Source organism: Chiloscyllium plagiosum, unplaced genomic scaffold (assembly GCF_037043375.1).
Source record: "Chiloscyllium plagiosum isolate Xiang-an unplaced genomic scaffold, Cpla_swu_hap1 HiC_scaffold_21, whole genome shotgun sequence".
NCBI classification, from domain to species: Eukaryota; Metazoa; Chordata; class Chondrichthyes; order Orectolobiformes; family Hemiscylliidae; genus Chiloscyllium; species Chiloscyllium plagiosum.
In genome coordinates, this window is record NW_028270159.1 from 52,045,300 (window position 1) to 52,065,720 (window position 20,421).

A 20,421-nucleotide genomic window follows, 5' to 3' on the forward strand; every position below is an offset into this window, starting at 1 on the left:
ACAGGGTGGATAGCAAGAAGCTTTTTCTCAGAGTGGGGGACTTAATTACAAGGGGTCACGAGTTCAAGGTGAGAGGGAACACGTTTAAGGGCAATATTATTATGGACTAGGCCAGACCCCTCAAAACCTCTTTAAGCAGATAGCCCAGACTGTAACATTGCTATTTATTTAGCTAGGTGTATAGTGGATATTCCTGGTGTAAATTATTCCTGGTTAAACAAACAAAATTTATTTACAAAATTATGGGATGAAACACAAAGAACAGAAAACAGAATACTGCATAACTTATCCTATCCAAACGGGTCTTTATGATCCTGTACCGAAAATACATGCAACAGTCCCAATAAATACATCTCTTAGCACAAAAGGTAAAATCAAGCAAAGGTTTGCAGTTTGCCAGAAGAGAGAGAGAGAAGTCCAACAGCTTATTTCACACATCCCCTCCTGCACCTGAACCAAAAAACCTCAGCTGCCAGGACTGTCCACTGCCCTTTCATTATACAAGTTATTTCTAAAGCATGCAAGTCTTTGGCCTGAGGTATCATCTGTTTAAGGGTAAACAAAAAGGCCCCAATAAACCATTCGTCTCTGTACAAATGGAACCATTTCAGAGCCTGGGCTGTTTTATGACCCCTCTGAAAATAATCAAGGACACAATAACTTTGAGAAAAAGGACCAGCTTTGTGACAATAGAACAATACAGCGCAGTACAGGCCATTTGGCCCTCCATGTTGCGGTGAACTGTGAAACTACTCTGAAGCCCACCTAACCTACACTGTTCCATTCTTGTCCATATGCCTATCCAGTGACCATTTAAATGCCCTTAACATTGGCGAGTCTATTACTATTGACTCCGGATGCTCTGGTTGCCTCTCACAATCCAAAGATGTGCAGGTTTGGTGAATTGGCCATGCTAATTTGCCCATCGTATTCAGGGATATGTGGGTTAGATGCATTAGTGAGGAGTAAATGTACAGCTATAGGGTAGGGGAATGAGTCAGAGTGGATTACTCTTCAGAGGGTCGGTGTGGACTTGTTGGGCCAAATGGCCTGTTTCTACACTGTAGGGATTTTATGATTCTATGACAGTAGTAATGCCACAACTAGAATATTGTGTGTAGTTCTGGTCACCACATTACAGGAAGATGTAATTGCTCTGTAGAAAATGCAGAGAACATTTCTTAAAATATTGCCAGAGCTGGAGAATTGCAGCTACGAGAAGAGGTTGACGTTGTTTTCCTTGGAATGGAGAAGCCTGAGAGGTGACATGATTAAGGTATACAAAATTATGAAGGCTAGAGTAGACAGGAGGAACTTAGTTCCTTTGCTAGACAGTTCAAAAACCAGAGGTCATGGATTCAACTAAGTGGCAAAGGATTAGAAGGGACAAGGAGAGGACACAGAGGTTGATGGGTATCTGGAATTCGCTGCCTGAGTTGGTGGTGGAGACAGACCTTAAACCCTTTCCAAAAAGTACCTGGATCTGCACCTTTACCTTGCAAGTCTATGGGCTGTATGCAGGAAGATGTGATTAGAAAGGGCATCTGGGTGTCTTTGGGTTAGGGTGGACAAAATGGCCAAATGGCCTCCTTCTGAACATGTCTTTGTAGTTACCTTTACTCAATTGTAGTACCATTACATTTGATTCAAGCTTCTCTCTGTCAAACTGCAGGATGATAATTCTCATCATCCTCGATCGTTTGCATTAACCCATTTAATTTTAAAGACCTCTCCATCCATTTTTTTCCAGTCTGCAAAGTCAATCTGTAACTATTTCTCACCTGCACTTGTAATACACAGTACACTATCCCACAATTATCTATAAAATAATCAGTGGCTATATACACTACGTTCAGTATGTTCCAAGAATAGAATTTATCAAGGAGAATTCTATAGCCATTGATTCCACAGGAACCAGTGCTTTGACCAAAATACTTCTAGCAAAGTTTTTTTTAAACATTTGCTGAGTTTTCCAAGGTAATTTGTTTCACGTCAGAAACATAATTAAACTCGTGGCTCGAATATTAGAGCGATTAACATGTGAAACATTGCTTAAAGAAACTAGCTTCATGTTCCTCTGGGTCACATAAGAATGGAAAGTTAAGTATGCATTTCTCCAGATTTAATGTTTTTAAGGTTTTGTTTGCCTTTACAGGGTTCTCTACTTCTGAACTTGTTTTGTAGCACTTTATTTCAATACAAAACAAACACTTTGTCAGAATGCTTCACTAGTTCAACTGATGAGTCAAATATGACAGTCTCATTGAGTTTGTCTATGGAACGTTTCTAATGCTGTCATCACTTTTGAGCTCACTAATTATGAAACTGGCCTCTATAGAATTTAGCTCAAAGTCCTGTGGCAAAAGCAACAGCTGCTGCTGGGACTTTGTGACTTTTAGATTAGATTAGATTCCCCACAGTGTGGAAGCAGGCCCTTTGACCAAGCAAGTCCAACTCTCCAAAGTGTAACCCACCCAGACCTATGGAGTGGCATGGTAGCTCGGTGGTTAGCACTGCTGCCTTACAGCGCCAGGGACCCAAGGGACTGTATAGAGTTTGCATATTCTCCCCATGTCTGCGTGGGTTTCTTCCGGGTGCTCCGGTTTCCTCCCACAATCCAAAGATGTGCAGGTCAGGTAAATTTGCCATGCTAAATTGCCCATAATGTTAGGTGCATTATTCAGGGGTAAATTTGGGTAGGGGAATGGGTGTGGGTGGTTTACTCTTTGGAGGGTTGGTATGGACTTGTTAGGCCTGTTTCCCTACTGTAGGGAATCTAATCTAATCTCAGACCCATTTTCCTCTGACTAATGCATGTAACACTATGGCAATTTAGCATGGCCAATTCATCCGACCTGCACATCTTTGGATTGTGGGAGGAAATCGAAGCACCTGGAGGAAACCCACGCAGACACTGGGAGAATGTGCAAACTCCACACAGAGTCACCCAAGGCACTGTGAGGCAGCAATGCTAACCACTGAGCTACCATGCCAATTTACACTGCTGAGCTAAATTTAAGCATTTGTCCTACCGCACTTCAAACAATGTAAGCCAGGATTCACTCTCACGTTGTGCTGTTTGGCTATCATCACTGAGGCAATGGTGCAGAGAGGGAAGCTTTTGCATTCTTTCACAGAAGTGTTTATAGATAGTGATGGAGAAAAGGGCAGAATTGTTTCTTCCAGCTGCCAAAGGAAAACCACACCACTTGGTGAAGACAGTATGGACAGAGATAGCAGCTCACGTCTTTGTGGTCTCCAGAGCCAATTGTACAGCAGTGCAGGAAGGTTAATGACCTTAAGGCTAAGTGCCATCATTTTCTCTCTGCTATCTTATATTACAAGCCTACTACTGCTCAATCTAAATCTGCCACTGCTAATGTGGCTTATCATGGCTAATGGTCTACAAATCTCACTATTGCATGTAGCATGTCAATACTCTGGCTCTGACCCACCTCATCCTCCCAAGCTTCTAACCCTTCTTATTCCCTCAGCTCCTACACATTCACTAGTGATATCTCACAGCCTCACCTACTTCAGCATAAGTAACACCTTCCCAATCATTCTCAAATCTTCCTTTTGTGTCGTAGAAAATCTGCATATAGAGGCCATTCAGCCCATCACATCTGCAAAGATACACCAAAGAACAACCCACCCAGACCAACTTTATTTCCACATTTCACATGGCTAATCCACCACCCTGCATATAACAGCCTGTAGATCGTTGGATTATGGGGGGAAAAATGGGAGCACCCAGCAGAAGCCCATGCAGACACAGGGAGAATGTGGAAACTCCACACAGACAGTCACCCAAGACTAGAATGAAACCCGGGTTCCTGCTGCTGTAAGGCAGCCGTGCTAACCACTGAGCCACAGTGCTGCCCTATGTCTTAGAATCACAGAGTCATACAGTATGTAAACAGGCCCTTCGGTCCAGCCAGTCCATTGCTGAACATAATCTTATTGCAAGTCAAAATCTTACAGTTAAGCAGACAGGGCCAAGACCACCAGCAGTGTGGGGTCAGGTTGCTCTTCCCATGTGAGAAGAAAATACTTGAGTTCACTTAAGAAGTGACAATTGTTTTAATAGCGATGTTAGGACAATTTTTGAGATGAGGAGAATGATTTTTAAAAAGGTGAGATATGATTTGTTATCTTACGCACAGTGGTTTGTGTATAGCATGAACTTCCAGAGGAAGTGGTGGATGTGAGTACTGGTTAAGTACATGGTTAGGAAATGTTTGGAGGGGTATGGGGGAAGTGCAAACAGATGGGGTTAGTTTAGTTTGGGATTATGGTCGGCATGGTCTGGTTGAACCAAATGGTCTGTTTCCATGCTGTATGATTGTATAACTGGGCGGCATGGTTGCTCAGTGGTTAGCACTGCTGCCTCACAACACCAGGGATCTGGATTCAATTTCACCCTTGGGCAACTGTCTGTTCGGAACATGCACATTCTCCCCATGTCTGTATGGGTTTCCTTCAGGTCTACTGTTTCCTCCTACAATCCAAACATGTAGATTAGGTGGATTGAGCATGCGAAATTATCCCTTAGTGTCCAGGGATGCTTCATAGAATTCCCATGGTGTAAAGGCAGGCCATTCAGCCCCTTGAGTCCATACTGACCCACCGAAGTACATCCCACTCAGACCCACACCCCTACCCTACAACCCTGTATTTACCCTGGCTAACCCACCTAGCCTGCACATCCCTGGAGACAATGGGCAATTAAGCATGGCAAAATTTTGGACAGCTTTGGACTGGGGGAGGAAACTGGAACACACAGAGGAAACACACACAGACATGAGGACAGTGTACAAACCCCACACAGACAGTTGCCCGAGGCTGGAATCGAACCCAGGTCTCTGGCTCTGAAATGAGCAGCTTGCTTATCACCAGGGAGACCTAGGTCCAGAACACTCAATGTTTTCTGGATATCTAAACAGATCAGTATTCCAGCCTTGTAGCCATTAATGCTGAGAATCAATTGCAAAGTGAGAGAGGGACAAAGCATATCGACTTCAGTCCAGTGATTCCAATCCTTCCCAACAGATGCCCAGAGGGAGGAGGAGCCATCCAGAGGACCGACAAGTTTATTCTTTGGGAATTCCAGAGGTGGTCAACCCTCCTCACACAGGCGCATGCACACAGATACACACACACACACATGCGCATGCACACGGACACACACACACACCCCAACAACACCAAAGCATGCAGAAGTCCAAGCCAAGGAGAGTGAGTCTATATCTGGGTAGGACATTGTCAGCATGCCTATGCACTCTAGAACTAAACACCCTTGAAGATGACTAACTAAGTATCTCAAGCCAACAGAGCCAACTACAAGGTAGACCTCCTCCACCCCAGTTGTGGAAATGGTCACTGTACTTGGATGTAATGGGAGGGAAGGGAAGAAAAATATTATGAGGTTTGTAGGTAGCATGGGTGACATATCGTAAATAATGCTGCACTTTTGTAGATATGTGTTCACTCAAAATGTCTGGTCCAGTTTCTTTATAGCTGTCAGATCTGGCGAGGTCACATCATTTTGTCATATGAGCAATCTTTTCAGATGTCTCAAGGATGAAGGAAGTAATGGCCACACATTGCTTATCTCTCACAAGCAGCTAACTCTTTGACTGCAGATAACACCAAATGCCACAGATCCTTGAACTGCCATACTGTTGATTGCAATAATTTAATATGGATTACATTGGAGTTAGAAGCAACGTACAGGGATAGTGCTCGGGCCTCCCCTGCAGAACCCCTCTGTTCTGAGCTTTATGGTAAAGCCCAGCTAGAACAGTCTAGCCATTGAAACTGCAGCCTAAGTAAGCCTATGATCTGTTCCACTATAGCCCAGGAGAAACATGGGCAGCATTTTGTCTCTGTTCTGTATGAGGTTTCTTAAGCATGTCATCAGCCATATTTGGAGGGGCTAGTCCTTGTCTCCTAGTTGTCTCCTTTGTATGGTCCATTTCAAGCACACAGAAGCCTGTCAGTTTGTATGCATGTGGTAGCTCCTTCAATATTTACCAAACACTTCCAAAATCTGGTATTGATGGTCTCAGATGAGTAGGTCAGTGATGTAAGGAAACCTTTTTATTTGACAACAATAGGTTGGTGGTAGGCACTCTCAAAATAATGTGGGTGCAGTTTATTGTGCTCTCTACCAAGTGACGTTGGAAAATCCCAATGCCCACCTGCTTGACTATTCTCACAGTGAGCAAAGGATATAAACTGGCATAATTTAGAGAAAATGGCATCCCCAACATCCTGATGCATTTGTGGACCAAGGATTGGGAGATGTCACACATGTGTCCAGTTGCTCCTTGAAAGGTGCTATTGGCATAAACAAGTCAATTTAATCTTGACGGCCATTGAATGGAATGGACGTCTACTACTTCTAAGAGTAAGTCATACTCCAGCGGTTCAGTGGTTGGCCTGGGACACATTTTGTCTCTGCCTGCACTTGTTTTCTGACATCAGTAATTAACAATTCGGGGTCTGGTCATTCACATCCTTCGGGGTATCTTCAATGCCTGGCTCTTCCCTTGGAGACTGTATGACTGCTAATGGAGCTTCTTGTTTTTGCTGGCCTTGGTGACATCATTGAAATTGATATGTTCCTTGACATCAGTTTGTACAACGAGGACACAAGGAATTCTTCAAGCCATAGTTCTGTCTCAGATGAGTGGAACAGATAATCTGTGTGAATGATACTCTTAATCCATAACATTAATCACAATGAAACAACATGTTATGTTTTTTTATTTGTGTTCACTTATGTGGGCATCACTGACTTGGCTAGTATTTATTGCCCTTCCAGTTGCTGATGAGAAGGTAGCAGTGAGCTGCCTTCTTGAACTGCTGCAGTGTAGGCATTTAATGTAGGCTTTATCCATAGATATGGAAGTCAATGTTTTGCTTCGATACGGATCTCTGAAGTATGTAACCCCATCCAAATGTATGTTGCAGACCCAGTGTGTTGCATTGGGATAATGTGATTCAGTCGTTTAGTGACCATAATAATATTCACCCTCCCAAAAGAAAAGCTATCCTCGACCATCACAGATCATGTCATAACATGCTTATAGTTAGGTTTGAAAATGAGAGAGCTCTATAACATTGTGTCAGGTATGAAAGATATTTCAAAAAAGGCAAACCTAAATGAAACTTCGAAGTTTGTGTCTGTGTAGCTTTGAGTATCTCAAATGGCAGCACATCAATTGATGCAAAGTATGTTATGGTTATGATTGCTTGAGGCTATAATTTGTAACATAAATTGTTATGAAAAGAATGACTTTCAATGAAATTTAATGCGCAGTGCCAAGCATCTGTCATTAAAATCAGTGGATTTGTGATTAGGGCATGAAATAGCAGGGCCTCATTTTGTCTCCCAACAGAGAAATAGTGGCTTACTCTGCCCATTATGCAGTGGGCATTCATTTTATCTTTGTATTGTGCAGTTGAGTTTGTTGCAAAGATAGCAAGGCTTCAATTTCATGTCCTTACAAGTAAATTGCAAGCTCTGCTGAGACTAACTATCATTCCTCCTCCATTCTCCATGTTGTCTTTTACATTACCATGACTGCAGCCTTGATGACTGCAGCTTTGATGTCCTTTCAGTTTCTATTCATTTCCATTTGTTTCTTTTACATTACAATTAATGTTTGCCATTTACCCCCCAAAGCAAATGGCTTTGCTCGGTGCAATGCCCTCATTGATCATACCAGCTCCTATGCTGAGGCCAGGATTATCCACCATTCGATATTTCTGTTGACATGCATTCATTCAGTTCCTTTAAAAACTTAAGTGACAGGCCGTTGATACCCATTTAATCTTCTTTGTAGTGAAGCAGTGCCCACGCAGATGTTAACATTAGCAATCAGTTTGAGCAGCTTCTCAGAATTTGGTGCTTACACTCTGACATTCTTGTGTCAATTTAAATTCTCAGTCTTTTTTTAACAAACTTTGCTACTGCACTGCTGAAATTTGGATCAAACTTTCAATAAAATCCAATTGTGCCAATGTATTGCAAAATTTCATGTTTTGTCCTTTGCATGAGAAAATCCAAAATAGCTCTTAGTTTTACTTATTTAGGTGTTACTTAGCTTTGTCCCACATTATGGCCTAAAGAGTCACTTATGCTTGGCAAATTCATTTTTAACTAGATTTATAACCAAATTACTTCTTTGTAGTCTATCAAATAATTCAAATTGTGTAAAATATTCTTCCCAGTTGTTGTCAACCATAACCAGGTCATCAATGCAAAATATGCAGTTACTATTTGTTGTTAAACATGTCAGTTTCGTTCTCTTAACTACTGATAACTTAAATGAAAATGTCAGTAATGTAGTCACTCAATGGCTGTATTGGTTAATTTTTGGAATGTTGTGGTGCTCAAAGTTTGGGAGAAGATTTGTAACTCGGGTGCTCGTTGTTGTGGTTGTGTTCGCCGAGTTGGGAATTTGTGTTGCAGACGTTTCGTCCCCTGTCTAGGTCACATCCTCAGTGCTTGGGAGCCTCCTGTGAAGCGCTTCTGTGATGTTTCCTCCGGCATTTATAGTGATTTGTATCTGCCGCTTCCGGTTGTCAGTTCCAGCTGTCCGCTGCAGTGGCCGGTATATTGAATCCAGATCGATGTGCTTATTGATTGAAACTGTGGATGAGTGCCATGCCTCTAGGAATTCCCTGGCTGTTCTCTGTTCTCTGTAGCCACACTAGCATACATCAAAACATTTCTGAACTGACAGCCAGACTACTGCGACCACTAGGACTCATAACAGCACACAAATGTTTTTGATGTATGGTAGTGTGGCTAGTCCTTTGGGTTGTGGCATTTCCTTATTCCGTTGTCTTTCCCTTAGGCATCTGTTGATGAAATTGCGGGGGGTATCTGTTTTTGGTGAATACATTGTATAAGTGTTCTTCTTCCTCTTTTTGCAGTTCTGGTGTACTGCAGTGTGTTGTGGCCCTTTTGAACAGTGTCTTGAAATTAACGATTTTTGGCGTGCAATTTTTTGTCTGTATTTGTGTAGTCTGTTGTGTGCGTCTGTAATCATTACCTAGATCATCCTGAATCCGTTCTGTCTGGCTGTGTCCCTGGCTTGTGGGTTGTTGCATCAACAAAAGAAGATCAAAACATTTCTGAACTGACAGCCAGACTACTGCGACCACTAGGACTCATAACAGCACACAAACCAACAGCCACTCAGACAACAACTCACCAGGATGAAGGACCCGATACCCAGCATGAGCAAAATCAATGTGGTGTACAAAATCCCCATGCAAGGACTGCACAAAACACTACATAGGACAAACAGGAAGACAGCTAACGATCCGCATCCATGAACACCAACTAGCCACGAAACGACATGACCAGCTATCCTTAGTAGCCACACGCTCAGATGACAAGCAACATGAGTTCGACTGGGACAACACTACCATTATAGGACAAGCCAAACAGAGAACAGCCAGGGAATTCCTAGAGGCATGGCACTCATCCACAGTTTCAATCAATAAGCACATCGACCTGGACCCAATATACCGGCCACTGCAGCGGACAGCTGGAACTGACAACCGGAAGCGGCAGATACAAATCACTATAAATGCCGGAGGAAACATCACAGAAGCGCTTCACAGGAGGCTCCCAAGCACTGAGGATGTCACCCAGACAGGGGACGAAACGTCTGCAACACAAATTCCCAGCTCGGCGAACAGAACCACAACAATGTTGTGGTGAATTTTTCATTCCAACTGGCAAGACTTTGCATTGATTACGTCCATCCAGTACTGATATTTCTTTGGCTGTATCAGTCAAAGTTACTTGCAGCAAGTCAATTTTTTGTGATCACTGAGTGCCCAATTCCTCCAATCTTCAAATAGGATATGAGTCTGGTTTTTTTCTTACTTCGTAATAATCAACACAGAATCTTCATCACTCACCTGGTTTTGACACCATCACGATATGTATATTCCAGCTGCTATGACTCAGCTATTCAATGTCATTGACCATTGTGAACTTAATATCCCCCTCATTTGAGCTAATTTTTCTGGAGTTTGTCTCTAAGAATGTTGTTTTATATGTAGCATATCCCCTACTTTAATATCATGGACAGTCAAAGATAGCTCAGTGGTTAGCACTGCTGCCTCACAACGCAGGGGACCCGGGTTCGATCCCAGCCTCTGACAACTGTCTGTGTGGAGTTTGCACATTCTCCCCGTGTCTGCGTAGGTTACCTCCGGGTGCTTCAGTTTCCCTACCACAATCCAAAGATGTGCAAGTCAGGTGAATTGGCCGTGCTAAATTGCCCAAAGTCTTCAGGGATATGCAGGTTAGGTGCATTAATTAGGGTAAATGTGGAGTAATTGGGTAGGGGAATAGGTCTTCAGAAGATCAGTGTGGACTTGTTGGGCCAAATGGCCTGTTTCCATACTGTAAGGATTCTATGATTTCCCGGCCTATTCATAAAAATGGATTTATACGTCTGGAATAATATTTGTAAAGTCACTTGAGTGGTTTTGTGGATGATAAAATATGCCGTCTTGCCTTTTAATCATCTCTGTAGTGTCAAGTCTGATTGCAGCAGGATCAACTATTAAATTTTTAGCTTTATTGTTGATCAATTGTTCTGATATTATTTCTTCAATTCCCTGACAATTTCATAACTATTGTAAATTTATTTTTATCCTGACTATATGTCTTTAATATGACACATTTGTTGATTTTTTTTTTTTAATCCTGTTTGCAGTACTTACTACATCATTGCATTATACCATACAGAAGTAGCCCTTTGGCTATTGAGTCTGTACTACCAAAATACACTACTACCTATATTAATCTCACTTTTCCTGACAAAGCCCATAGCCTTGATTGTTATGACATTTCAAGTGCTCATCCAAGTGATTTATAAAGGTTGTGAGATTCCTGTGTCACCTAGACTCCCAGACAATGTATCCTACATGGCCATCACCATCTGGATGTAAAGGAATTTCTTCAAATCCCCTCTAAACCTCCTGCCTTTCAGATTACAATTATGCCTGCTTGTTATTGATACTTCAACTAAGGGGCACAGCTGCTTCCTATCCACCCTATCTATGTCCCTCATCATCTTATAAACCTCTACCTCTTCTCTTCACCCCCCCCCCCCCATCACTCCCCAAGCTTATCTACTCCAAAGAAAGCAACCTGAGATTGTCTAGTCTATCTTCATAGCTGAAATGTTGTATTCCAGCCAACATCCTGATTACCTCCTTTCATAAATTCATATCAATTCTGCCCAATGATGTAATTATTTTCTGCTAATCAGTTGTTATATCCTTGGTCATCACGAATCATAGTCTCTTTCTGTACTGTAAAATTCTATTTGACAATTGAGTTTGGACGAGCTCCTCAAAGAGCTATTCCCGGGGGATTCAAGATGGCGGCGACCCAGTAGCTCTGAGTCTGCTGAGCTCTGCCGAGAACCCAGGCAAAATGGGGTACCTACCATCCGCTCACTTTTCAAACTACTAAAAATAGCCTTTCACCACCAGGGACAGTAATTCTGTATCAAATTTTAACAGTTTTATACATTTTAAAATGACCAAAGGTGAAGGACAATGGAGTTCTTATTTTACCCCAATTGTTTCTTCTCCTCTCTCCCCCTTTCTCTTTTCTATTCTTCCTTGGGGAGGTTCTTTCTTTTAACTCTTATCAATTACTCACTTGGTTTATCCGGTTGTTGGGGGATGTTTCTGAGTTTTCATTTCTCTTAATATTTGCTGGGATTATAATTTTATATATTTTATGTTGCTGTTTTGTTAAGAGTGCCAGTATTGGGAACCCATCTTGTCATCACTAGTCTTGACCTCCATTTACACTGCTGCGTGGTCAGAAATACTTATATTCCCTATCTTACAAGACAATATCGAATTCAGAAAGTTCGAGGGCACAAAAACATATCAATTCTGGTATGACACTTGTGTAGATTAGAATAAAAAGTAAAATCTCTACCATCAGGGTAAAAACACCTCCACACATCTACCAGTCCCAACTCCCTATTCAGATCAGCCAATTGCCTAGATCTCAGAGATATACCCGCAGATCTCCTAGGTATCCTATCCACATTGAGATCAATAATACAGTTAAAATCTCCCCCTATAATTATGTGATGCAATTATGGAGGTGGCGGGTCGGGTGCCTACTTCTAATTCCTGTATTATAAGACATTGGCATTTGTTTATCTTACTTTGTAATGTCTGGGCTGAGGGCATGGCTCTAGCTGGGAGATGTAATGGTGGGATTACTGGAAGGTAGGAGTGCTCCCTGTGGACAAGGGAGAAAGTCTCCTTTTAATTATGTCTTATGTTTTTTTTTAGGAGTAGTTCTTAATCATTTTGATTTAGTTGTTTTAAAGGTTGTATTTTTATGTGAATTGTTTATGGTCTCTACTCAATGCTTTTTGAGTGGGGTTCTTCCTCCTGGGGGGGTCTCAGACTTCCTTGAATGATCATGGCTAGTCATTTGTTTAAATGGTGCACCTGGAATGTCAAGGGGAGCCACTCACCAATTAAAAGGAAAATCATTTTATCAAGTCTTAAAAAAGAGAGGGTTGATGTAGCCCTTTTATGGGAGACACATCTACTTGATAAAGAGCGTTCGAAGATGCAGCAGGGAGGATTTGGTCAGGTGGTCTTTTAACCTTTCAGCTCAAAAAATAGGGGCATGGCCATTCTTATCCGAGAGAATCTTCCCTTCCAAATGCTAAGCCAGATAAAAGATGAGTCTGGATGGTCTATAATACTTAAAGCCCTAATATATGGAGAGGAGTACGGGATTTTGAATGTATATTGCCTCCCGGCACATCCTTTTAAATTTGTAATAGATGCGTTCTCCTAGTTGATGGCTCTCGGGGTGCATCACATAATTATAGGGGGAGATTTTAACTGTATTATTGATCTCAATGTGGATAGGATACCTAGGAGATCTGCGGGTATATCTCTGAGATCTAGGCAATTGGCTGATCTGAATAGGGAGTTGGGACTGGTAGATGTGTGGAGGTGTTTTTACCCTGATGGTAGAGATTTTACTTTTTATTCTAATCTACACAAGTGTCATACCAGAATTGATATGTTTTTGTGCCCTCGAACTTTCTGAATTCGATATTGTCTTGTAAGATAGGGAATATAAGTATTTCTGACCACGCAGCAGTGTAAATGGAGGTCAAGACTAGTGATGACAAGATGGGTTCCCAATACTGGCATATGGATCCTTTCTTATTGAAGGATAGTAAGTTCATAGAATATTTCTTGCAGGAATTTAAAACTTTCTGGGGTTATCAGCTCAGGTACGGCCAGTAACCCATCGGTGATGTGGGAGACTGCTAAGGCATATGCGTGTGGCTTGATTATCTCAAATTCTGCGACCGGGAAAAGACAAAAAGGAGAACATCAGTGTCTGCTTGAGGCTCGCCTGAAGGCAGCTAAGACAGCATATGTTGATAGGCCGTCCATTACTAAATTATAGCGGATTACAGCCCTCAGGGCTACTTTGAATACCGCACATACTCAGACAGCAAAGAGGGAGATACTATTTGCGAAGCAGAGATTATTTGAGCATGGCGATAAGCCAGGCAGGTATATAGCATACCTTGCTAAAAAGAAAAAGGCTCCCCAATCCATTACATCTATTAGAGAGGGTGCTGGTATCCTGACTTGTGATCCTAAAAACATTAATGCAGCCTTTAGAAAGTTCTGCTTCGAGTTGTGTAAGTCGGAGCGCTGTGAGGATAGAGCGAGGATGATGGAGTCTTTTTTTTAAAAATCTGGTCCTCTCGGGCTTAACCTTGGATCAGCTGTCGCTTTTGAATGCCCCCTGACAACCCAGGAAGTCCAGGAGACGGTGAGGCAACTCCAGAGCGATGAAACGCCTGCACCAGACGAATTTCAGGCTGAGTTCTATGAAGAATTTATAGACTAACTGGCCAGATCACTTATAGGTATGTATAATTATTCATATAGTCAGGGTAGCCTCCCGCCCTTCCTTAGAGAAGCAAATATCTCTCTCATTCAGAAGAAAGGAAAAGCCCGAGATGACTGTATTTCGTACAGACATATATCCTTATTGATTGTGGACTTTAAAATTCTCCCAAAAATATTGGCATTAAGACTGGGGAAGGTTTTACCATTTATTATACAAAAGGATCAGATGGGGTTTATCAAGGGTCTGACACACAACTGAACATTTTTTTTCCAGTCATCATATCATCTCTGGTATTTGTTGAGTGGTCACTTTTAAAAAAAAAAAATTCAGATTTGATTAAATTCAAACTTCACCTTCTGCCATACTGGAATTCAAATCCGGATCTTCTGAGCTACACCACCATTTGTGTGTTCAATTTATTTTCCCTATCAGCAAATCACTGGTATTTTTTGCATCTGTTAACCATCACTAGTATTTTTATGTTCAAATAACCACCCATAGTGGTTATTTGAACATGCTGACCAGATGTTTTAAACTGAGCTAGTCACATTTGCCTGCATTTGGCTCATATCCCTCTAAAGTTTTCTATTCATGTACCTGTGCAAATGTCATTTAAATGTTGTAATTGTACCTGCCTCCCACTTGCTCTCGCAGCTCATTCCATATATGTACCACCTTGTGTGTGAAAATGTTGCTCCTCAGGTCCCTTTTAAATCTTTTCTCTCCCACTTTCAACCTGTGCCCTCGAGATTTGGACGCTACCCTGGGGAAAAGACAATGGCTTTTCACTTTATTTGAGCCTGTCTTGATGTTATAAACCTCCAGAAGGTTGCCTCTCAGCCTCATACACTTGAGGAAAAAAGTCCTAGCCTCTCCTTGTAACTCAAACCTTGCAGTCTCAGTAGCATCCTTGTAAATCTTTTTTGCACACTTTCCAGTTTAATTACATCTTTCCTATGGCTGGGTGACTAGAATTGTACACAGTACTCCAAATGTAGCCTAAGCAATGTCTTGGACAGCTGTAATATGACGTTCCAACTACTGTACTCAATGCTCTGACCAATGAAGGCAAGTATGCCAAATGCCTTCTTCACCACCCTGTCTAACTGTGACATCATTTCCAAGGAATTGTGTGTATCCGCATCCATAGGTCTCTCTGTTCGAGAACAGTCCCCTGTGTATGCCCTATCCTGGTTTGTCTTACCAAAATGCAATACCTCATATTTATCTGCATTACACTCCATCTGCCATTCATCAGCCCACTGGTCCAGTTGATCAAGATCCTATTGTACTTAGATAACCTTCTTCATTGTCCACTATACCACCAATTTTACTGTCACTGCAAACCTACTAATCATGCCTCCTATATTCTCATCCAAATCGTTTATATAAATGATGATCAGCAGTGGATCTAACAACGATTGTTATGGCACCCCGCTGGCCATAGGCATCCAATCTGAACAACAACCCTCTACCACCACCCTCTTGTCTCCTACCGTTAACCTAATGCTGTATCCAATTGGCTAGCTCCCCTTTGGTCCCATATGATCTAACTGTACTAAACAGTCTACTATGCGGAACCTTGTTGAAGGCCACACTAAAAACCATGTAGACAATGACTATTGCTCTGTTTTCATCCATCTTCTTGGTCACCTCTTCAAAAAACTAAAATTTTGTGAGTCACGATTCCCATGTTTAAAGCCATGCTGACTATACCCAATCAGTCCTTGCCTTTCCAAATGCATGTAGATCCTGTCTTCAGAATTCCCTTCAACAACTTACCCACTGCTGACATTAGGCTCACAGGTCTGTAGTTCCTTGGCTTTTCCTTGCAGCCTTTCTTTAGTAAAGGATTACAGTGGTGCTGGAAAAGCACAGCAGTTCAGACAGCATCCGAGGAGCAGGAAAATCGACGTTTCGGGCAAAAGCCCTTCATCAGGAATACAGAGTGCCTGAAAGGTGGAAAGAAAAATGAGAGGATGGTGGGGGTGGGGAGAAAGTAGCATAGAGTACAATAGGTGAGGAAATGACCTGGGAGTTGCAGTGGGAGAGGGACTCCCTGAGATTCTTGTAGAGAGAGGAGGAAAACTTCTTCAAGGCAGGCATTCTTGCAAGAGGATTCGCAGTAGGGTTAAAATCAACTAGGTAAAAACTAGGTCTGAATTGCTGTGCATTTCCAGCACCACTCTAATCCAGAATCTGGTTTCCAGCATCTGCAGTCATTGTTTTTACCTTTCTTTAGTAAAGGCACAACATCAGCCACCCTCCAGTGTTCTGGCACCTCATTTGTGGCTATCGATGATACAAATATCTCCACTAGGGGACCTGCAATTTCTTCACTAGCTTTCCACAATGTCCTGGGATACGAGTCATTGATCAGGTCCCCGGGGAAATACCTACCTTTATGCGTTTTTGGACCTCCAGCACCACCTCATTTGTAATGTGGACTCTTTTCAAGATATCACTGTTTAGTTCCCTGAGTTTCCTAGCTTCCATGTCTTTCTCTACATATAGATGACCTAATTGATCTTTAAGGGGCCCTGTTGTCTTCTGAGTTACTCTTTTCCCATTAATATACTTGTATATTCTCTTTGGATTATCTTTTACCTTATCTGCCAAGTTTTTGCTCTCCTGATTTCCCTCTTAAGTGCATTCCTACACTCCTATTCTCCTCAAGCATTCACTTCATCTCAGCTGCCTGTACCTGACACATGCCTCTTCGTTTTCTTGACCAGAGCCTCAATATCTCTAGTCATCTAGTGTTCCCTTCTTCTGCCAGCTTCTCCTTCTCACTAACAGGAACATGTTGGTCCTGAATTCTCATTATCTAGCTTTTGAAAGCCTCCCACTGATCAGATCACCTGCCAACAGCCTCCCCCAGCCAACATTTGGAAGTTCCTTTCTAGTACCATCAACATTGGCCTTTCCCCAATTTAATCAGAGAATCCCCACAGTGTTGAAACAGGCCTTCGACCAACAAGTGCACACCAACTCTCGGAAGAGAATCCCACTCAGACACATTCTCCTGCCCAATTCCTCTACGTTGGGCAATTTAGCACAGCCAATTCAGCTAACTTGCACATTTTTGGAAACTAGAACACCTGGAGGAAACCCACACAGGCATGGAAAGAATGTGCAAACTCCATACAGATAGTTGTGCGAGGCTGGAATTGAATCCGGGTCCCTGGTGCTATGAGGCAGCAGTGCTAACCACTGAGCCACTGTGCCACCCATTGCTGGCTGGAACTTTAATTTGTGAAATTCCATAACTATTTTAAAACTCTTAGAATTATGGTCATCAGTCCAAAAGTGCTCTCCGACTAACAACTCAGTCACTTGCCTTTATTCCCAAAACACGGTCAAGTTTAGCCCTTTCTGTAATAGGGCCATGTACATATTGATTGAAAATGTTGTTTTTGAACACATGTAACACATTCCTCCCCAACAAAGCCCTTAGCTCTATGACAGTCCCAGTGTATGTTTGGAAAGTTAGAATCCCCTACATTTACAATTCTATTATTCTTATGGTGATCTCCCTGCATGTATTAGCACATTCTCTTAGGAAAATTCCTGAAGGCATGATGTCAGTTTCAAGTAGATTTGTTAGAAATATTTCACACTGGTGAGCCAGCCACAAGTGGGAAAAGAAAGGCAAACAATTGCAGAGATCTCCGAACGGAAAAAAAGTGTTGGAGTAAGATGAAACAGGAAAAGTGTGCTTGTGTCTGATGCTGAATGCATATCACGTATTACAACCCAGACTCCATTTAGAAGATTCTGTGAAAAATTGTAAAATTAAATAAGAGAAACATAGTATGAGAAGGGATGGAAAGTTAACCTAAAAGATCATTTAAAAGTCCCCTGTACATTTATGAACAGTAAAAGGATGGTGAAAGGAGATTTATGCATGAAGACAAGGGGTGTGGCCGAGTTACTAAATGAATTCTTTGTCTTATCAAAGAACACATTCCACCCCAACAAAGCCCTTAACTCTATGACAGTCCTAGTGTATGTTTGGAAAGTTAGAAAGTTAGATTGGGGCGGCACAGTGGCTCAGCAGTTAGCACTGCTGTCTCACAGCACCAGGGTCACAGGTTCGATTCCAGCCTTGTGTGACTGTGTGGAGTTTGCACATTCTCCCTGTGTCTGCGTGGGTTTCCTCCGGGTGCTCTGGTTTCCTCCCACAATCCAAAGATGTACAGATCAGGTGAATTGGCAATGCTAAATTGCCCCATAGTGTTAGGTCATTTAGTCAGAGGAAGATGGGTCTGGGTGGGTTACGCTTCGGAGGGCCGAAGGGCCTGTTTTCACACTGTAGGGAATCTAATCTAAACAAGTTGCTTCACAGGCCATAGTGAAAGAGAAGGCAGTTCAGACATTTAATAGCTTTAAGATTGGTAAAGAAGGGTAGCATTATGGCTCATGGTTGGCACTGCTGTCTCACAGCACCAGGGACTCGCATTTGATTCCACTTTCAGGTAAATGTCTGTGTGGAGTTTGCACCCTGTCCCTGTATGTGTTTCCTCCAGATGCTCCAGTTTTCTCCCACAGTCCAAAGATCTGTAGGTTTGGTGGATTGGCCATGGGATATGCAGGGTTGCAGGGATAGAGTCTTTAGATGGTCAGTGTCAACTTGATGGGCCAGATGACCTGCTTCTACACTATAGGGATTCTATGATATGATGTATTAGCTAAACTGACTGCACTTAAAGAAACATGCTCTGACCTGTGTGTGGCTCTTTATTAGTTAAAAATGTCCATATTAATTTGGCAGCAATATCTTCGGTCAAGATCTTTCCTTTGTAGCTCCAGCTGCCTGTCACCATGAGACCCAAAGGACATAACTCATAGGCCTCCCTCACCATTTTACACTTGACAACATGAATAAACATAAAAACATGATTTTCATAACCAACTCATACTTTAAAAATATTTTTGAGTAATTGCTACATAAAGAACCTGTATACTCACAGCTACTCACACATGTCTTGCTGGAAATTTTTTAAAATTGTTTTTCTAAAAGCTATGAATATTAGAGAAACTAATTAATACAATAATAATATGAAACAAAAGAAAAATGATGCAAATATAGTAATGATGAAGGATAATAGTGACTTCAGCATTGGCTTATAAAAGGCAGATGATAAAGTGCCATATAACAAGCATCTATATAATGTTACAGCTCCTGTAATAAGAGGGGTAGTGTTGACATGGATACAAAATTGGCTGAGTCACAGGGAGCAAAGTTGCTTCATGTCCATGCTACACTCACAGACTTTATAACCATGCGGATGGGCCAAATGAGGGGCTCCTTGTTAGGGTGCTCCTAACACACACGCTTTGAGCATCGGTCAAGGGCTAGCTAAACTTTGTAACAGTGACTCAATCTGAAGCCAGGTATTTTTGGAGTGCCCGAGACATTTGAGGGGATACCCAGTCGAATGTATAAGAACGTTCACTGCTTTACTACAATTTACTCCAAATCATCCACTGTATCTTCAACAAAACTCCTCCCTTGTCTGGATGATCAATGACAGCAACTGGTCCTCCCATTGCAAAGGATGCAGAGGAGTGCCAGCTGCACAAACATCCCTATATCTGTCACTGTCCAAGCCCTAGGGTCAATGACACAGGGTTTTTCTTAGGTTTCTCAGGGTTCTGGGCTACAGGACAACAATATTTTGGGGACCCACTCTGTATCTCCACTATCTTTATATCTGTCTGTTGTTCATAAATACCTGAAACTGGTATACAGAAGCGAAATCTTGTGCATGCTGAGAAATTGAAATAGAGACTGTAAGTGCTAGTTGCACTCTGCAGATATGACAGTACATACAGAGAGGAAAGTAGTTAACATTTTTGATTGATCAGAGCTGTTATTTCAATATCTGTAGGAGTTTCTGATCTCATCTACAATATAATTTATGTTTGAAATATATTTGGAGTATTCCTGAGGCTTTACACTAATCATATAAAAATTTGTAGGTAGTTAATAATATATTTTAATCAACAAACCAACAAATTTTTTTTGTCTTTTATTCATTTTTCATGTTCATGCTGCTAATAAATGACCAGTAGTGCCTTTTATGATAAAGGAGGCGATTATTGCAGCATCAAGAGGCAAAGCAATTGTTCACAGTAAGTAGAAAATATATAACTAGATGTCATCAGATTAATTTGAGGCCACTTTCAAATGCAGTGAGTTTTTAGAGCAAATTTTGGATCATAATTCAGTATTGGATGAGTCAAAGTAATACCAAAATTCATTTAGTGAAATGGATCTTGTACTGCAGTGGTGGTGCCCCAACCTTGATGCTAGGAAGATGTGTCAGGAAATGTGTCTGAAAAGAATGTTCCCTGTATATATAATCTGCAGAAAATGGAACCATTTTCTTGCTGTTAATCAGCTTGAGTAGACATGATCTTTTTGCCATTGCCCAAGTGTAGTCAACCAT

The 20,421-nt window shown here is 41.8% G+C and overlaps 1 protein-coding gene across 1 annotated transcript in view; it reads left to right on the forward strand.

The window, feature by feature from the left end:
- Positions 1-20,033: 20,033 nt before the first annotated feature.
- Positions 20,034-20,421, forward strand: part of LOC122564715 (uncharacterized) — a 110,239-nt gene continuing 109,851 nt past the window's right edge. Inside the window, exon 1 of the mRNA XM_087998696.1 lies at positions 20,034-20,104. Within this exon, the coding sequence (XP_087854822.1) occupies positions 20,034-20,104 (71 nt within the window). The remainder of the gene's footprint in view (positions 20,105-20,421) is intronic.